Raw genomic sequence first — 15,415 nt, 5'->3', positions numbered from 1 at the left:
CCTTTTCTGGATTTCAATTTTAAATAAATATTTAATTTGTAAATAAAAGTGAGATGTGGTTCTTTAAAAATGATCTGGTATTTAAACAGTGCTGTAGTGGGCTGGTTGAGAGGAGCTCGGCTGTGCATGGCTGAGGGCAAAGCCCTGAAAGGAGGGAGGAACTGACAGAGCTCTACTAATCCAGTAGAAACCAACCCTTGAGTAGAAAAAGGAATGTCTTGGGTGTTCATGCCAGACAGTTGAGGAAAAAGAGATCCAGCTGCGGTTGGGAATTTCCTCCCCATTAGGTGAAGCAGACAATTAAAAGTGCTCGGCCTAAGGCAAGGTCCAGGTGAAAGCTGCCTGCTCCGGCCTTTCACAGCAAGAAAGGACATCACCAGAACCAAGGGTGGGCCCGGTCAGTGCTCCCAGAGTTTTCACTCCAGTGATCCTGGGCAAGTTAGAGACCTGTGCTCTGCTTTAGCCTGAGGGAAAACCAGAGTCAGCAAACCCAGTTCAACTCAGCAAAAGTTTGTTGATCGTATGCAACCTTTCAGGGATTTTGCTAGGCACAGAGGAGATGACAGAGATGGACCTTCCCTCACATTGTAAACACTCTGGTTGGATAAAAGGATAAGTATGAATGTAAAGCAACGTCCTCTTTTTGAGGAATAATTTTGGAAATAAAATCCCACATTTGGGGCATAAACAACAGGCTAATGCAAAAGAAGCCCAATTTGGGGGCGCCTGGCTGGCTCAGTCAGTAGAGCATGCAACTCTTGATCTCAGGGTCATGGGTTTGAGCCCCACGTTGGGCACAGAATTTACCTAAAAAAAAGAAGAAGCCCAATTATTTATAGGTTTTTTTTCTTTAGGTATAATTTTAAATTCTTTTAAATACTTGTAGTCCCCTCCTTTTGAATTTAATATTGTCCTGAAAATGTCCTCTAAAGTAGGATGTCAGCCTCTGGAGGGAAGGAACATTTACCTGACACATTCACTGTACCTAGAACAGTAGTCAGACAACAGGTAGACAGGTTCCGAGGGGTGTTCTGTCTCCCAGGAAGCTAATTATAAACTTCTTAAGTGCCTTTCACCTCTGATACAGTCTCCTGAGATGTATTTTCAGTGTTCCATGTGGTCTTTATTTTTATGCTCCTCTTTCACATCTGAACATAACGTCCGTGAGCATCTGGCCGAGCCTGAGGAATCATGCTTGCAGCATCCCCCTTGGTTTCCATCTTGACATCTTTGTGATCACTCCACTTTTAGTCACCAGCACTCCTGTTCTCCCATGTCCCACTAATTGCAAAATGCAGTGAGATGCTGAAATCTTCTGGATGAGCACGGCCATACTGACAAAGAAGGGGATGACGCCAACTCACCGTTTATCAGATGATTTTCCAAAGCTCACCATCTTTATTCTGAAAAGCAGTGTAGGGATGCAGCAAAAAAGTCTCAGTTCAGGAGTCTAGTGTTTCCAAAGCTGAGGACAGCCTCGAATGGCTTTTGCTATACCTGGTAGCTGCTCAGCCAAATTTCAGGCAGACCTAGTAACGAGAGAAAATAAATAGCCTTACAGTGAGCCAGGCTTAGAAGCCCAAACCTACAAATTTGCAGCCAGATGTTACCTTTATAAACTTGTGACTTAACCTCTTCACAAAGCTTCCTGTGAGCAAGGCTGAGAATCTTAGAATACACTAAATCCGTGTTTGTGAACCTGACAGCGAAGGGCCCAGAGGCATGTGTGTGCCTGGTGGGCTAGGTGCTGTGTGAATCCTTCGGGTGCTGGGCTCCAGGTCCCCTTCTTCCGCTCTTTTCTCCTGAGGCAGAGCCCACGCTGGTGCACTAACCTGCAGCATCTCTGTGCTTCTCTTCTTACCTCCTCTTTCCCCTTCTCTTTCCCTTTCGCTGTGGTGTGTCCAGAAAAGGAAGTCGAGTTCCAGCGTGCACCTAATGGTGAGCCTTGCCTGCCCACCCATCTGCCTACTCCATGCTGCCTGCACCCGCCTGCCAGCCACGCAACCCCATTCTGCCATGTGCGTGTACTTCACTCATCCTCACTGCATGTCTGTGCTGTATGGGCACGCGCGGCCTGTCCTGCCAGGCGGGGGCCGCGGCCCAAGGTCTCCCGGTGGCCTGACCGGTGGGCATCGGAGTGTACGGTGTGCCCCGCCCCCCCCTGCAGAGCTTGGACTGCCTCCAGCAGCCCAGGGCAGGACGTGAAGCTAGCAGGGACTGGGGGGAGTCCCAGGGAGAGACCCTCACATGCCGTTGCTCAGAAGGAGAGGCCCTGCTCTCCGGGCACTTACTGGCAGCCGGTGGGCATGTGTGCGGTGGGCAGAGAGCTGGTCTGCAGTAGGCTCACAGCCCCGAGCCTCGCTCTCTGGGCCTGTGCCCCTGGGCGAGTGCCTGTGAACAGGCCGTGCCAACGGTTCATCCTTCCCACCCAGCCCTCAGTGGGGACAGCTGAAAGACTAGAGAGAATGCATCTTCTTTCTCGTGGGACCCAGGCCACCAAGGGAGCATAGCAGGCCTGAATTGTTATGAAACCATCCATTAAAGCCAGAGGTGGGGCCACGTGGGTGACATCCCAGCCCTCTGCACATAGGGCGGGTTTAAGGGAGCCCTGGAGTCTTTGCCTCCTGCCAGGGTGTCTGTCTCAGCTGGGCTTTGCAGGCAGGACAGCCTTATCTGGTCAGCCCCAAACAGGTCGGACTTAGTAGCTGAGTGATGACAGCTCTGCTCCTTCTCAGGGGAGTGGTAGAGAGCAGAGTTCACATGAGTTTTGACCCACATCCTGACTCTTCCTGGGACCCCTCTTCTCCAGCCTGAAGGGTTCAATGGGTTCTGGTAGCACTTGGTGCCTGGCTTAAGGTTCCATGCCTAGCCCTGGGTTTGGGGACATCTCAGCCATTGACAGCAACCTAGGGTTGGATGCCTTCAGGTCTGGTCCAAGGGGCCATAAAAGAAGCCTCCAGGCAGGAAGAAATAGGACAGTCTGGATAGCTTTCCGTGTGTATCCTAGGAGAGAAGAAGCACATCCTACCTGCCAGGGTCTCCTCGTTTGTGCCCTGCTCAGAGATGGTAGCTACAAGTTTGTCTGTCTTTTGAAGAACTTGCAGGCATCAGGCTGTTCCTCGGTGGCCACTGGCTCCATCGGGACTCCCGGTGAGACTGAGTACATCGGTGAGGGCATCGTAAGAGGCTCTCGGCCCTGGAGAGCAGCCTCCTTCCTTCCTCGTCATCTCCCCAAACCCTCCCTTGCTGTGCCACTCGGTGTAACGTTTCAAAAGGCAAGGAGATGTCCCAAGATACCCCGGTGGCCTGCGGCTGTTAGGAATGTTGGCCTGGTGGGCAGCCTACTCTCCCAGGGGCGGGGTTCTCAGGCTACAGCCACCTCCCACCCCCAGATTCACCTGCCCCTCCTTGGAGCTCTGCCCTCACTCCTAGTTGAGCAAGTCCACGACTTACCAGGCAGAAAGGCCAACAGCACAGCCTTGTCTCTGCTCCCTGGGGGCAGTGGGTGCATTCTGTATCCAAAGTCACATCCCCCCTGTTTCCTCTCTGGACACCATCTTCTAGGCGAGGTTTTCTTTCTCTTCGTGCTCCTCCTCTTTTCAGGTCAGGCTTCAGGCTGGTGTCTTAAGGGAAAGGAAATGCAGGTGGCAGGTTGAAAGGGCAGCAGGAAACTGCCCACAGATAGGGGACCCAGAGTTTCTGCATTTTGTTCTGCTTTCTTATAAACCCCCCTTTTTTTTCCTGTGAAGTGAGAAGATCCTGACTTTCTTTGGGTAAAATGTGACTGTGCGATGACATGGCATCTGGCATAAGCAGAGATTTCTGGAGAGATGCTTTGAAACAAGCCTTTGGCCCGGGCCCACCTTAAGAGTGCCTCCAGCGTTAGGTCTCTGGGCCCCTCCACATACTCCCCTCCTCCAGTCGATCATCTCTCCGACCATTATTCCCATCCACACAGTATTACAGAGGCCACCTCAGGCCTAGCTCCTCCGGGCCAGGCCGGGGGGCAAGGGAGGTCTGGGAGTCGAACCTGAGCGGCTTTGGTGACTCCAGAGGAACTAAACCATCTGTTTTCTTGTCTCAGCCACAGAGCAACAACAAAAACAGTCTCGTAAGCCCAGCCCAAGAGCCCGCGCCCTTGCAGACGGCCATGGTACCTCCTGACTCCGGCTTCTCCACCCCTGCCCCTGGCTGCCTTCCTCTCCTTCTCCTTTCCTCTTCTTGCCCTCCCTCCCAGGCCTCCTTGGCCCTTTCCTTCTCATCCCTGTAGAGCAGGCTGCTTTGTGTCCTGCCCTGTGGGCCCCTTCCCCCTCATTTTCCCATGTGGCCATGCTCCTTCCTGCACCGCACAACTTCCGCTCCTGCTCCTTCTGCTGTTGGGGGTGGGGAAGAGTGGTCAGGGCTCTCAGCTAACCCTCTTAGCCCCAGGCGGGGGCCCCATGGGTCTGCTCTGGGGGCCGGGAAGGTGAGTGGCTTATAAAAGAGGGTAGGAGCTTTCTTGGGACCTGTCATTCAGTTCTTGGAGGCCTCCTTGTAAAATCAGCCTCAGCCTCTCCTTTGCAAAGCTACAAACAGGAAGGCGGGCTGGGGTCCCCCACCTTTGCATGGTGTCGAGGCCTCTGAGGTCCTGGAGAGCCCCATGTTGGGGGCACCGTGTGCTCCCAGAGCTCTTTCGCTGGTAGTGACTAACTAGAGAGTTCGCAGGGGGGATGCCTGGGAGGGGTGATGGGCCTGCTGCTCCTGCCTGCAGCCTGGGACCCTCATGCTGCCTCATGGCACAATAGGGCCAGGAACTCTGACGCAGGCACAGGTGGTAAAGCAGGCAGCTCCCTGGGCTCAGTTTGCTGAGGGGGAATCCTGGGTCTTTCTGGGAGACTTTAGTCTGGTCTCTCTATGTCCCTGCCTCCTACACACCCCTTGGTGAACGCTGTTGGCAGGGCCTGGCCTGGGCCCTCAGACCCACGGCTCCTCCAGCATATTTGTCCCGTGGGGAAAGAACCCTTAGATCCAGCAGGAATTGGGGACAGAGGCCCTTGTCCTCTCAGCTTCTCTGGTACCTGCTCTTGTTAAGTGCCAGGCCTGTCCTTCTTACTCAGCCAGTACTCTCCCCTAAATCTGGGGCTTCCCAGCTACCTGGGACCCAGGTGAGCCAGGATATTTTGTCTTGCGGGAATGGCTGGTGGGCAGGCCTCTGTGGTCATCGTAGGGTCTAAGAGGGACTGGGCTAAAGGATGGGGTCCCTCAGTGAAGAGCCGTAGTTCTGTCCCCAGGTCAGGAGGATAATTTTCATCTTCTCTCACAGGAGCCACAAACCACCGTGGTACACAACGCTACAGATGGGATCAAGGTGAGTGGCTCCTGAGCTGGTCTCCTGCTTTAGGGATCAGCAAGAAACAGGTGGGCTGGGTCCTGTGGTGTCTGTGGGGCCTGCAGATGGCAGCCTGCAGGCCGCGCCTTGAGGCCAGATGTGGGCAGAGTCTAGGCTGGGGATAATGTGTACCTGTTTGTCGCTCCAGTCCCTGAAAGGCCATTATGCTTCATGCCCTATAGTCAGACAGGCCTGGGTTTGAATCCTGGGCCACTGAGTAAGTCACTGTAGTACTCTGCACCTCAATTTCCTTATCTGTGAATGAAGGATAATAATAATGGCATCTCCCTCCATGACTTGTGAGGCTTAAATGACAGCAAACAGCTAGAAAAAGAGACAAGAGTATAATCAGACCCTAGAGCATCCTCCATTGCCTCACCCCATTATGCTGTCAATAACTTTGTCGTCTTATTGGCACCCCCATTAGTAAATATTTACCGAGCCCCAAACCATCCATGGCTCTGGTCTACAGAGGTGACAAGACAAAAATCTCTCTCCACGGGTGTAGGGGAAGCAGATAATAAACCAAAATCCATATGAGTAAGATAAAATCCAATAGTGGTAAATGCTATGAAGAAAATGACACAAAGGAAAGAGAGGGGGTGAACAGGGCTTTTCTTTAAGTGGCCAGGGAAGGACCTCCCTCGGGAGCTGAGTCTTTGAGCTAAAAACTAAACAGTGGGAAGGAAACAGCCAGGCAGACTCTGGGGCAGAGTGCCCTCGACAGGAGACCTGCAAGTGCAGGGGCTTAGCCAACATACAGAACAGAGGAAATGAAGCAGACAGAGCCAAGAGTGTGAGGCCTGGGGAAAGCGGCAGGAGGGGGATGGCACTGGAGAAGCAGGAGGCCTGCTACATAGGACTTCATAGCAGTATGCATCTTCTTCCAGCACCAAGGAGAAGCTATTGGAGGTTCTTAGCGGGGGAGTAATGTAGTCTCATTGACACTTTGAAAAGCCCCTCTGGCCATGTTAGGGGCAAGAACTTTAGGGAGGAGGCAAGCATGGATGCAGGGGGACTGGGAAGCTATTGTAGTCTAGGCGCCAGATACTGGTCACTTGGACTCAGAGCGTAGCTGTGCGTTTGAAGAGAAGAGGTAGGGGTGTCTGGCTGGCTCGGTTGATAGAGCATGCAACTCTTGATCTCGGGATTGTGAGTTCGAGCCCCACGTTGGGTGTAGAGATTACTTCAACATAAAATCTTTTTTTCTTTTTTTTTAAGGTTTTATTTATTCACTTGAGACACAGAGATACAGAAAGAGAGAGAGAGAGCATGAGCAGGGAGAGAGGCAGAGGGAGAGGGAGAAGCAGGCTCCCCTCTGAGCCAGGAGCCTGATGTGGGGCTCGATCCCAGGCCTCTGGGATCATGACCTGAGCCGAAGGCAGACACTTAACTGTCTGAGCCACCCAGGCGCCCCCATAAAATCTTTTTTTAAAAAAAAATGAAGAGAAGAGGTAGGAGACAGGATTTACTTTGGAGGTAGGACTGATAGATTTGAATTTAGGTTGGATAAATAAAATATAAGGGAAAGAGAGAAAGCTAAGATTCAACCTAGAATCAAACCTAGAAGAGGACTCCAGGTTTTAACAACAGGATAGATAGTGTCATTTACCGAGTTGGGGAAGAGTAGGGGGTTGGGGAGGACTGCGTTTGGGAATCCAGGGTTCTGTAAAAAAAAGTCAGATGGCAAGGGTGAAAATCAAACCTTTCATGATTCTTCCTTACACCTCCTGCAGGAGCACATACTCTGCTTTTGTTCTGCTCGGTTCCTTTAGTGTCCAAGGGCCTGAGTGTATAGAAACATGTTCTTTTTGGCCTACAGGGCTCCACAGAGAGCTGCAACACCACCACAGAAGATGAAGACCTCAAAGGTAGGTGCTGACCCTTGGTGGGGAAGGGACCCTAGCAGTGTCCCAGGTACATTGGCTCTTGTTTGTCCCCAGAATTGAGAATGATGACTCCTTATACTCTAGGAGAGGGCTTGGCATAAAAAGCTCCTTTTCATGGGCTAAGATGTGAGGTCCCTGCCTGGCCTGGCTGGGCTGGGCAAGAGGCTTCTCTTCTTTGACCCCAAGTCTGGAATAGCTAAACCAGAGCTTTTCCTGAGGCTTTCCAGGGCCAGGGCTCAGAGAACCATTCCTATTGCTGATAATGATGTAACATCCCAGTAAAGGAACGTCCTGAGTCCCTGCAGAAGTAGCCCACAAATACAGTGAGTCATTAGGAGGGTGACCCATTGTCCTGATTCCCCTAGGGTTGAGGCGATTCCCAGGATGTGGAACTTTCAGTTTTAAAACTGGAACCGTCCTGGGCACATTGGGATCAGTGACTCTTGTCACAAAGTCTTGTCATGAATGATGGAATCAGGACCACATTTGGCCATGTCCTGGTGGTCCCTTGAGGAGGTGTGGGAGGGCATGGCAGACCAGACCACCGGGAATCTCTGTCCTGTTCTTCGGTTTGGCCTCCTGGAATTGCTCCCTTTGCCATCAGTAAGTGACCTGAGGCCAGGCTCGCAGAACAGATGGAGAAATGCTGAAGGACAGAGCTGAGAGAGCACACCCAGGGGCAGTAAAGGGGCAGTAAACCTTTGGGAACCAAAAAATAGAAAGCATAAACATATAAGGTAGTAAAGAACTGTACCTCTAGGGCTGCTGGGATTCAGGCCAGAGCAGTTCAGTTCTGGTGATGCCGTGGAGTGGCTCCTTCACGGCTCTTGACCTTGTAGCCTGGCCCCCTACAACATCTTCCCTGGGAGCAGGGGTCCTTATACAGGCTATTTGAAGGCTCCTCTGGAAGCCACAAGCCCAAGTCTGCACCTTCCTGGGGCTGTCAGCTGGGAGGCCTCTCTGGCAGAGGCGGCAGCGTGGGATGTGGTCCAGGTGTCCCCAGCAGCCCGAGGCGTTGCCTTGCCCCGGCTCTGCAGTGCCACGGGCTTGGGTCCTGTCTGGCTTGCTCGCTCACCTGCCTTGTTCTGTTTGTTTTGGCTGCTCTGCCTTGCCCTGCCCTGCCCTGGCTGGCTAGCTGCCCCGCTCCGCACTGGGAATGGCAGCTCGGGGCCTGAAGGACGGAGCTCCCGGGACAGAACAGCCCCCTCTGCAGGCATGCAGCCCCAGCCTTCTCTCTGCTCCTCAGCCAGTAAGTGTGAGGGAGGCACAATCTGGCTTCTGTCTCCCTGGCTCATCCTGAAGCCCTTCAGGGATCTCCCCCCACCGCTCCCCCAGAGCTGTCAGCCCAACCCAGCTGTCTGTCTTAGTAAGCTTGGGGAGCTCGGCCTCTGCTGGTTGGGGGAGCTGATTGGAGGTGCTGTTAATGCCAGGCAGGGGCCCCTGGGACCAGGGCCCAAAGACATAAAGGAGAGTGGGTAGAAGAACTTGGCATGGTGGGAAGGAACAGAAAGCCCCGGGGACATTCAGTGGGCCTCACGGCAGCAATGAGAAGAAAGAAGGGCCGAGTCCGAAATCAGGTCAAATGTGGTGGGAGCGGGGCTGATGATGAAATTGCTGTAGCCAAGAGCCATATTGGGATGTGGTGTTGCCTGAGGCTCAGCATATCATATTAAGAGCATGAGGCTTGGGGTGAAACAGACCCGAGTTTAAATCCCAGCTACACTACCTCCAGAAATGTGTGAAGCAGCTTACACCTCCCAGAGCCTCAGCCTCCTTCTCTATAAAGTGGGAATAAAACAGCACCTACCTCAGAGCACTGCCGTGAAAAATAAATGAGAGAGTAGAATGTCTTGATACGATGCCTTGCTGGGTTAATGGTAGCTCATATTTATATTTTAAGTTGTGTCTGTGTAGAGAATGCCTTTGTCTGCTTCTTTTCCTTCTACCCTCTATCCTTTTAGAGTTTATAAACACAATCGTCTTCACCCATAGGGCCCCAGTCAGGTCCTGCACATGGGTTTGGTGGGGTTGGGGAGGGTGTGTGTGTGTGTGTGTGTGTGTGTGTGTGTGTGCACGTGACCTACCTGCTTACCTCTGGGACGTGGATAGAGCTCGTTTGTTCCCCTAACGTGCTGCTTACTCACCTGGAGCTGCCTCCACGACAGGGCTGGTGGCTGTGGGGCCCCCCCCTGGCCATGTCTTTGGCTGTGCTGCCCTCTCCCAGCTGTGCCCCTTGGCTGCGCTGTTCTAATGCGCCCATTTGTCTCGCAGCCTCCCACTCCTGTGAGGAGAGCCTGGGCCAGCCCGGGGCTCTGGTCAGGGTTCGCCTGAGCACAGTCTGAGCCCTCTCTTACCCTAGCGGTGCCCCTGCTCATAGTGGTGCTCCCCGTCAGGATACCACCAGCAGCAGTCCCTTGGCTTTGGATGGGGTAGGGGTGGGGGGCTCTGAGGGCACCAATTCTGCCTGCCTGTCATTCTGAGCCTTGTCTTGGTTTCCTTGAGGGACACATCCTGGCATGAGAGCTGGTGTGAGATTTAGAGCTTTCCCAAGGCTCGTCCAGGGTAAATGGAGCCATCTCTCTGGTGAGAAGCTCCGCTTAAAAAGAAGGTTTGTAGTTCCAAGATCCTTTATCCCCAGAAAAGCCCTGTGGAGGAGATGAGCAGGGTGAAAAGAATTATGCATCCATCCCAGGGCTCCGTTCATCCTTTCAGAGCCCTCATCCCTGGCTAGGTTCTGCTCTCAGGCTGGCTGTTGCCCAGGGCTAGGTTCTGGACCACTGAGTGAGGGCTAGGGGTGGTGTGGTGGTGGTAGTAATTGAGACCTGACTGAGCCCCTTCAGGTGAGAGAAGTAAGCAGGTGGTGGAGATAGCCATATCAGGAGATGCTTCTTAGAGAGGCTGAACATGCTGCAGATGGGATGCACGGAGTCTGGGCAGAGTATTAATGATGGCCAGGCTCCTCAACTGTAAAAGACAAGAGTGTTTTCTGCATCCTGGTTGTTGATGGAGAGGGAGACAAAGGCCAGAGAACCATACCTAATGGGTGGACTTTGGGAGGAGGGGGCCGTTAGCTCTATAGGACAACAGAGAAGGAATGAAGAGAAAAGTGGGCTCACTTTTCCTGCAGAGGGCCTTAATGTTCAAGACAGGGAAGAGGGTTATCTTTGTCACAGAGATCACAGGGGATTCTCTGAAGGATTGGGGAGGGCTCTGTCACTTGGGAGCTCCCCAGTTCCATGCAGGTAAATTGCTGGGTTTTTCCCCCCACAGTGCGAAAACAGGAGATCATTAAGATCACAGAACAACTGATTGAGGCCATCAACAATGGGGACTTTGAAGCCTACACGTGAGTAGAGACCCATTTCCTTGTGACCCAAGTCATCTCTTGAGGCCTTCCATCCTCCCCAAAATCAACTTGGACCCTGGGAAAAGGGAAAGCTGGGCCTTGGGCATAGTGCCTGAATTAAACACCAGGCCCTTGGGCTGGGATCTCTCCCAGGTAGATACCCTGTGATAGTACCCCGCACCTCCGAAGATCCTAGCCATCTTGTCAGGCCTAGCCCACAGCTAACCTGCTGCAGGACAGATGCCACTGACAAGAAAACAAGACAAGTCACCCCTGTAGGAGACTGACAGGCTGCTTTTCTTTCTGCAGGAAGATTTGCGATCCAGGCCTCACTTCCTTTGAGCCTGAGGCCCTTGGTAACCTCGTGGAGGGGATGGATTTCCATAAGTTTTACTTTGAGAATCGTGAGTGGGTTCGTGCTGCTGATATACTCCTGCCTGCCCCTTCACCCCCTTTGCCTCTGTCCCTGCTCCCCTTCTCCTCTTCCCAGTTGCCCGCTTTTCCCTTGTTTGACCTGCTTGGCTGCACCCTGGTCTATGTGTTTGCCTCCTTGTACCCCGAGGATGGTCTTAAACTGACACCTTGGAAGGACCTGCTCCAGAGCCCCTACGTGCCCCTTCATTCTGCAGCAGCTTTGTGGCAGAACTGGTTTCACAATCAGGGTCACTATTCCATTCAGCCTCACCTCTCTCCGCAAAGACTGGAAACCACTGAGATCAGGTTGAGATGTCAGCAAGTAATAATGAAGCTCTTTACAGGTTTCACAGTAGAGGAAAGTAAAACCAGGATAAGAATGCACAAGCAAGTAGCAGGGCACTGTAGGTGATTTGTGAGATCAGAAGCTGTGGCTTGGGTCCCTCCTGAATATGGAGGGAGACAGTCCTGGCTGAGGCGCTGTGTACTCTGGACAGTTCGTGGAAGTCCCAGGGGATAAGAAGATGAATCACCACCTCCTCCTATCTTTCTCTCCACTCTCTAGCACCCTCCTCCTCCCTATTTTTTTTTTTTCTTTTCTTTCCTACATTATCCTAGGCCTTCCCCATCCTGCCCCAAGTTCTGTTTTATTTTGTCACTGTTTTCTCTACTAACTACCAACCTCATCATGTCTCAGCTGCAAATGTAAGCCCTTGGCTATCTAAGTAATTCTATTAGCCAGAAGCAGCTTCAGAGTTTATAGAAGCCCTAGGGAGGGTCTCAGGTAGCCCCTGTCCCACATTTGAAATGAATTAAAATGTGAATCTCATTAAAAGCCACACAATCTGCCGTGCTCATGATAATGGTAACACAACTTCTTTTACCTTTCCCCCAGAGAAACCTGAGAACCCTGGGGATCTCCTGAGCTTGGTGCTTTGGTGATTCTATTTTAACTTTGGACGTTTTTGGTTTTTTCTTTCTAAATCACAAATGCACTTTGAAATCTTAAGCTCTTGATTTTGCTCTGCAGCCAGTTAGGGACAAGCCAACCCTTAGGAAATCTAAACATCAGCCTGGAAGAGTGGAAAGATCTTAGGCTTTAGTGAAGAGTCATATGGTCTTGAGTTCAAATGTTGTGTGATTTGAGCAAATTACTTAACGTCCTTGAACCTGTTTCATCATCTTACAATAAAGATAATCATATTGACCAAGAAATATAGCTTATGTATGTAAAAACCCCCAGCACAATGTCTGATTAAAGTAGCAGTGGCTATTATCATTGTTCTCCACCTCTTTCTTCCTTTTGGATAACTGAGACTAATGTTCTGGGATTTCCTGGCCTCTGGTGTGTGGGGGACTTAGAGACTCCCTGAATGGCTGCTGGAGAGAGGGTGAGACCTGAAGTGCAGGCGGGGAGGGAAATCCGTGCTCAGGCCTGACGCCCTCCTACCTCCCGCACTCTGCCTTGCCCCCTGCAGTTCTGTCCAAGAACAGCAAGCCCATCCACACCACCATCCTGAACCCGCACGTCCACGTGATCGGGGAGGACGCAGCTTGCATCGCCTACATCCGCCTCACCCAGTACATCGATGGGCAGGGTCGGCCTCGCACCAGCCAGTCGGAGGAGACCCGGGTCTGGCACCGCCGGGATGGCAAGTGGCTCAATGTCCACTATCACTGCTCAGGAGCCCCTGCTGCACCGCTGCAGTGAGCTCAGCCACAGGTGCACCTGGTAGGGGGGGTGAGGAAGGGGACAGATGGGATCAGAGGAGGAAGAGGAGGTTGAAAAGTGGCACTGGGGGAGGAGACGTGGACCATCCCAGAGGAGTGGCAGAAGCCGTCAGACAGACTTCGTCTGGCCCCAGGACTCCCAAGCTGAGCGACTTTGGACAGGTTACTTCCCTATCCTAAGCCTCAGTTTCCTTAGCTGTCAAAAGAGAGAGAGAGAGGGGTACCTACTTCACTGAGTTGAGGATTAAATAAGATACTTGTAAGTGAAGCATTTGCTCAGCAAATGTGAAGCGATGTTATATTTATTTATTTTTAAATTTTATTTATTTATTTGACAGAGAGAGACACAGTGAGAGAGGGAACACAAGCAGGGGGAGTGGGAGAGGGAGAAGCAGGCTTCCCACTGAGCAGGGAGCCCGATGGTGGGGCTCGATCCCAGGTCCCCGGGATCATGACCCGAGCCGAAGCAGACGCTTAACGACTGAGCCACCCAGGCGCCCCCGATGTTATATTTAAATGCTAGCTTCTCCCCCATCCTCCACCTTCTCAGGCAGACTTGGCCACGTGTATCGTGTGTTGAAGTCCCTGGAACTCATCTGTGTGCTTATTGTCCTTTGTTCTGTTACCACGTCTGTCCTCTTTGACAGGGGCATTAGGAGATCCCAGCCGGAGGTCAAACCTTCGCAGCCAGAGGCTCTGGAGGGCCTGAGTGACAGCGGCAGTCCTGTTCGTTTGAGGTTTAAACAATTAAATTACAAAGCGGCAGCAGCCAATGCACGCCCCTGCATGCAGCCCTCCCGCCCGCCCTTCGTGTCTGTCTCTGCTGTACCGAGGTGTTTTTTACATTTAAGAAAAAAAAGAAAAAAGATTGTTTAAAAAAAAAATGGAATCCATACCATGATGCGTTTTAAAACCACCGATAGCCCTTGGGCTGGGAAGAAGGCAGGAGTTTGTGTGACACCCATCCTGGCGTGAGCAGCCGGCTCACCCACCCAGCCCTGAAGAGGTGAGCTCGGCCTCTGGCCTCCGTGGACTCAGGGGACCAGGCAAGAACTCTTGACGGAGCTTTGGGGGCTGTGATGTGATTGCAGCCCCTCAGGTGGCCTGCCTGCCCCAGGTCTAGGAATGGACTTCTTCTGAACTTGCATAGCGCCTAGAATGAGGCTGATGAGAACATCGTGGCCATCAGACCTACTTGGAAGAGAACACAGAGCTCCCAGCCTGCTGTGGAGGCAGCTGAGAAGCAGTGGCCTCGGGACTGAGGGCCTGGACGTTGCTGTACTGTTCCATTTAGCGTAGAAGGGAAGAGAATTGGTGCTGCAGAAGTGTGTCCGCTACAAAGCTGATGAGAAACCTCGTGTTAGTCTGACATGTACTCACTCATCCATTTCTATAGGATGCACAATGCACGTGGGCCCTGATACTGAGGCCCAATACCTGCAGCTGGGAAGAGGGAGGGGTTGCTGCTTTGCTTTGTGTTTGTTTTCTTATAACTTAGCAAGGAGAGAGCCAGGCCCGGATTAGGGCTCCCCTTGCTGCCTTTGGCAGTTCTGTTTCTGTGCTGATTTGGACCATCTTCGTCTTGCCTTTTCATGGTGGTGGTCCCCGTGCTGACCCCCATCTGGGCCTGGGCCCTCTGCCAAGTGCCCCTGTGGGATGGGAGGAGTGAGGCAGCAGGATTGAGCTGATGGTTGTTTCTATGCATTCAGGCTGCCCTCAGGACTGCCTCCCTTCTTACTCTTCCCTTGCTGCACGTCCATCTCTTTTCCTGTCTTTGAGATTGACCTGACTGCTCTGGCAAGAAGAGGTGTTCTCTTTAAAGAGGCCTCTCTACTGACCAACTGAAGTATATGACTTACTGCTGGACAATCTGCATGGGCATCACCCCCCCACACACCACCTGCATGTACCCAAAAGAGGTGTCCAGAGCCAAGGCTCCTACATTCATTGTCCCTCTCTGTGCTCAAGGAGTTCCATTCCAGGAGGGAAAGATCTATACTGTAAGCAGATAGCAGGGAAGATAATGGAGGAGCAATTGGTCATGGCCTTGGTTTCCCCAAAACAACTGTGCAGACTTACCTGCACAAATATCTGCACTATTGGGGGAAAGGTGGGTAAACCCCAGCTTCCTGGACTACCTTCAGGAGGCACAAGAGCTGGGAGAAGAGGCAAAGCTACAGGTTTACCTTGGAGCCAGCTGAGAAGAGAGCAGACACACAGGTGCTGGTGCTTGGGTTCAGCCAGGCTCCTCTGAGCACCTCATGCATGCCTCAGCCCCTGGGCCTAGCCCTTTCTTGCCCTGCAGCCTGCAGTACCAGCACGCAGACGCCTTCACCACCGGGTTTGGTTTTGCTGGCTTGAAGACAAATGGTCTTAGAGTTCATTAAGACCCATAGCTTCATATGGCTGCTCCAGCCCCACTTCTTAGCATTCTTACTCCTGTTCTGGGGCTAATGTCAGCATCTATAGACAATAGACTATTAAAAAAAAAAAAATCACCTTTTAAACAGGAAATGGAAGGCATTTGATGCAGAATTTTTGCATGATGACATAGAAATAATTTAAAAATAGTTAGTGTTTGTTCTGAATGTTGGTAGACCCTTCCTAGCTTTGTTACAATGAAACCTTGAACTGAAGATATTTAATAAAATAACCTTTAAACAGTCC

General features: G+C 52.0%; 1 protein-coding gene and 1 long non-coding RNA gene across 31 annotated transcripts in view; one reads left to right on the top strand and one right to left on the bottom strand.

Moving 5' to 3' along the window:
* The window catches only part of CAMK2G (calcium/calmodulin dependent protein kinase II gamma), a 54,857-nt gene extending 39,443 nt beyond the window's left edge, over positions 1-15,414 (top strand). For 5 of the 29 annotated variants that reach the window (XM_035021937.1, XM_035021908.1, XM_035022089.1 and 2 more), the window contains 9 exons: positions 1,906-1,938; positions 4,085-4,153; positions 5,303-5,347; positions 7,191-7,239; positions 8,393-8,506; positions 10,528-10,603; positions 10,913-11,007; positions 12,496-12,740; positions 13,396-15,414. In XM_035021937.1, the coding sequence (XP_034877828.1) occupies positions 1,906-1,938; positions 4,085-4,153; positions 5,303-5,347; positions 7,191-7,239; positions 8,393-8,506; positions 10,528-10,603; positions 10,913-11,007; positions 12,496-12,728 (714 nt within the window). In that variant the 3' untranslated portion in view covers positions 12,729-12,740; positions 13,396-15,414. Of the gene's footprint in view, positions 1-1,905; positions 1,939-4,084; positions 4,154-5,302; positions 5,348-7,190; positions 7,240-8,392; positions 8,507-10,527; positions 10,604-10,912; positions 11,016-11,912; positions 12,294-12,495; positions 12,741-13,395 lie in introns of those variants that run through there. The other 24 variants (XM_035021954.1, XM_035021928.1, XM_035022128.1 and 21 more) reach the window with 12 other exon arrangements.
* Positions 1,102-8,390, bottom strand: LOC118021787. Of its 2 annotated transcripts, XR_004682275.1 has the most exons (5): positions 8,012-8,390; positions 5,501-5,623; positions 3,454-3,623; positions 3,029-3,156; positions 1,102-1,529 (listed from the first exon to the last, which is right to left on the bottom strand). It is a non-coding gene; the product is annotated as an uncharacterized LOC118021787 (long non-coding RNA). The 2 variants fall into 2 exon arrangements; XR_004682276.1 differs by lacking the exon at positions 5,501-5,623.
* Position 15,415: the final 1 nt, after the last annotated feature.

This window comes from Mirounga leonina, unplaced genomic scaffold (genome assembly GCF_011800145.1).
Source record: "Mirounga leonina isolate KUSES-001 unplaced genomic scaffold, KU_Mleo_1.0 Mir_114, whole genome shotgun sequence".
NCBI lineage: Eukaryota > Metazoa > Chordata > Mammalia > Carnivora > Phocidae > Mirounga > Mirounga leonina.
This window is presented reverse-complemented; position numbering and strand designations above follow the sequence as displayed.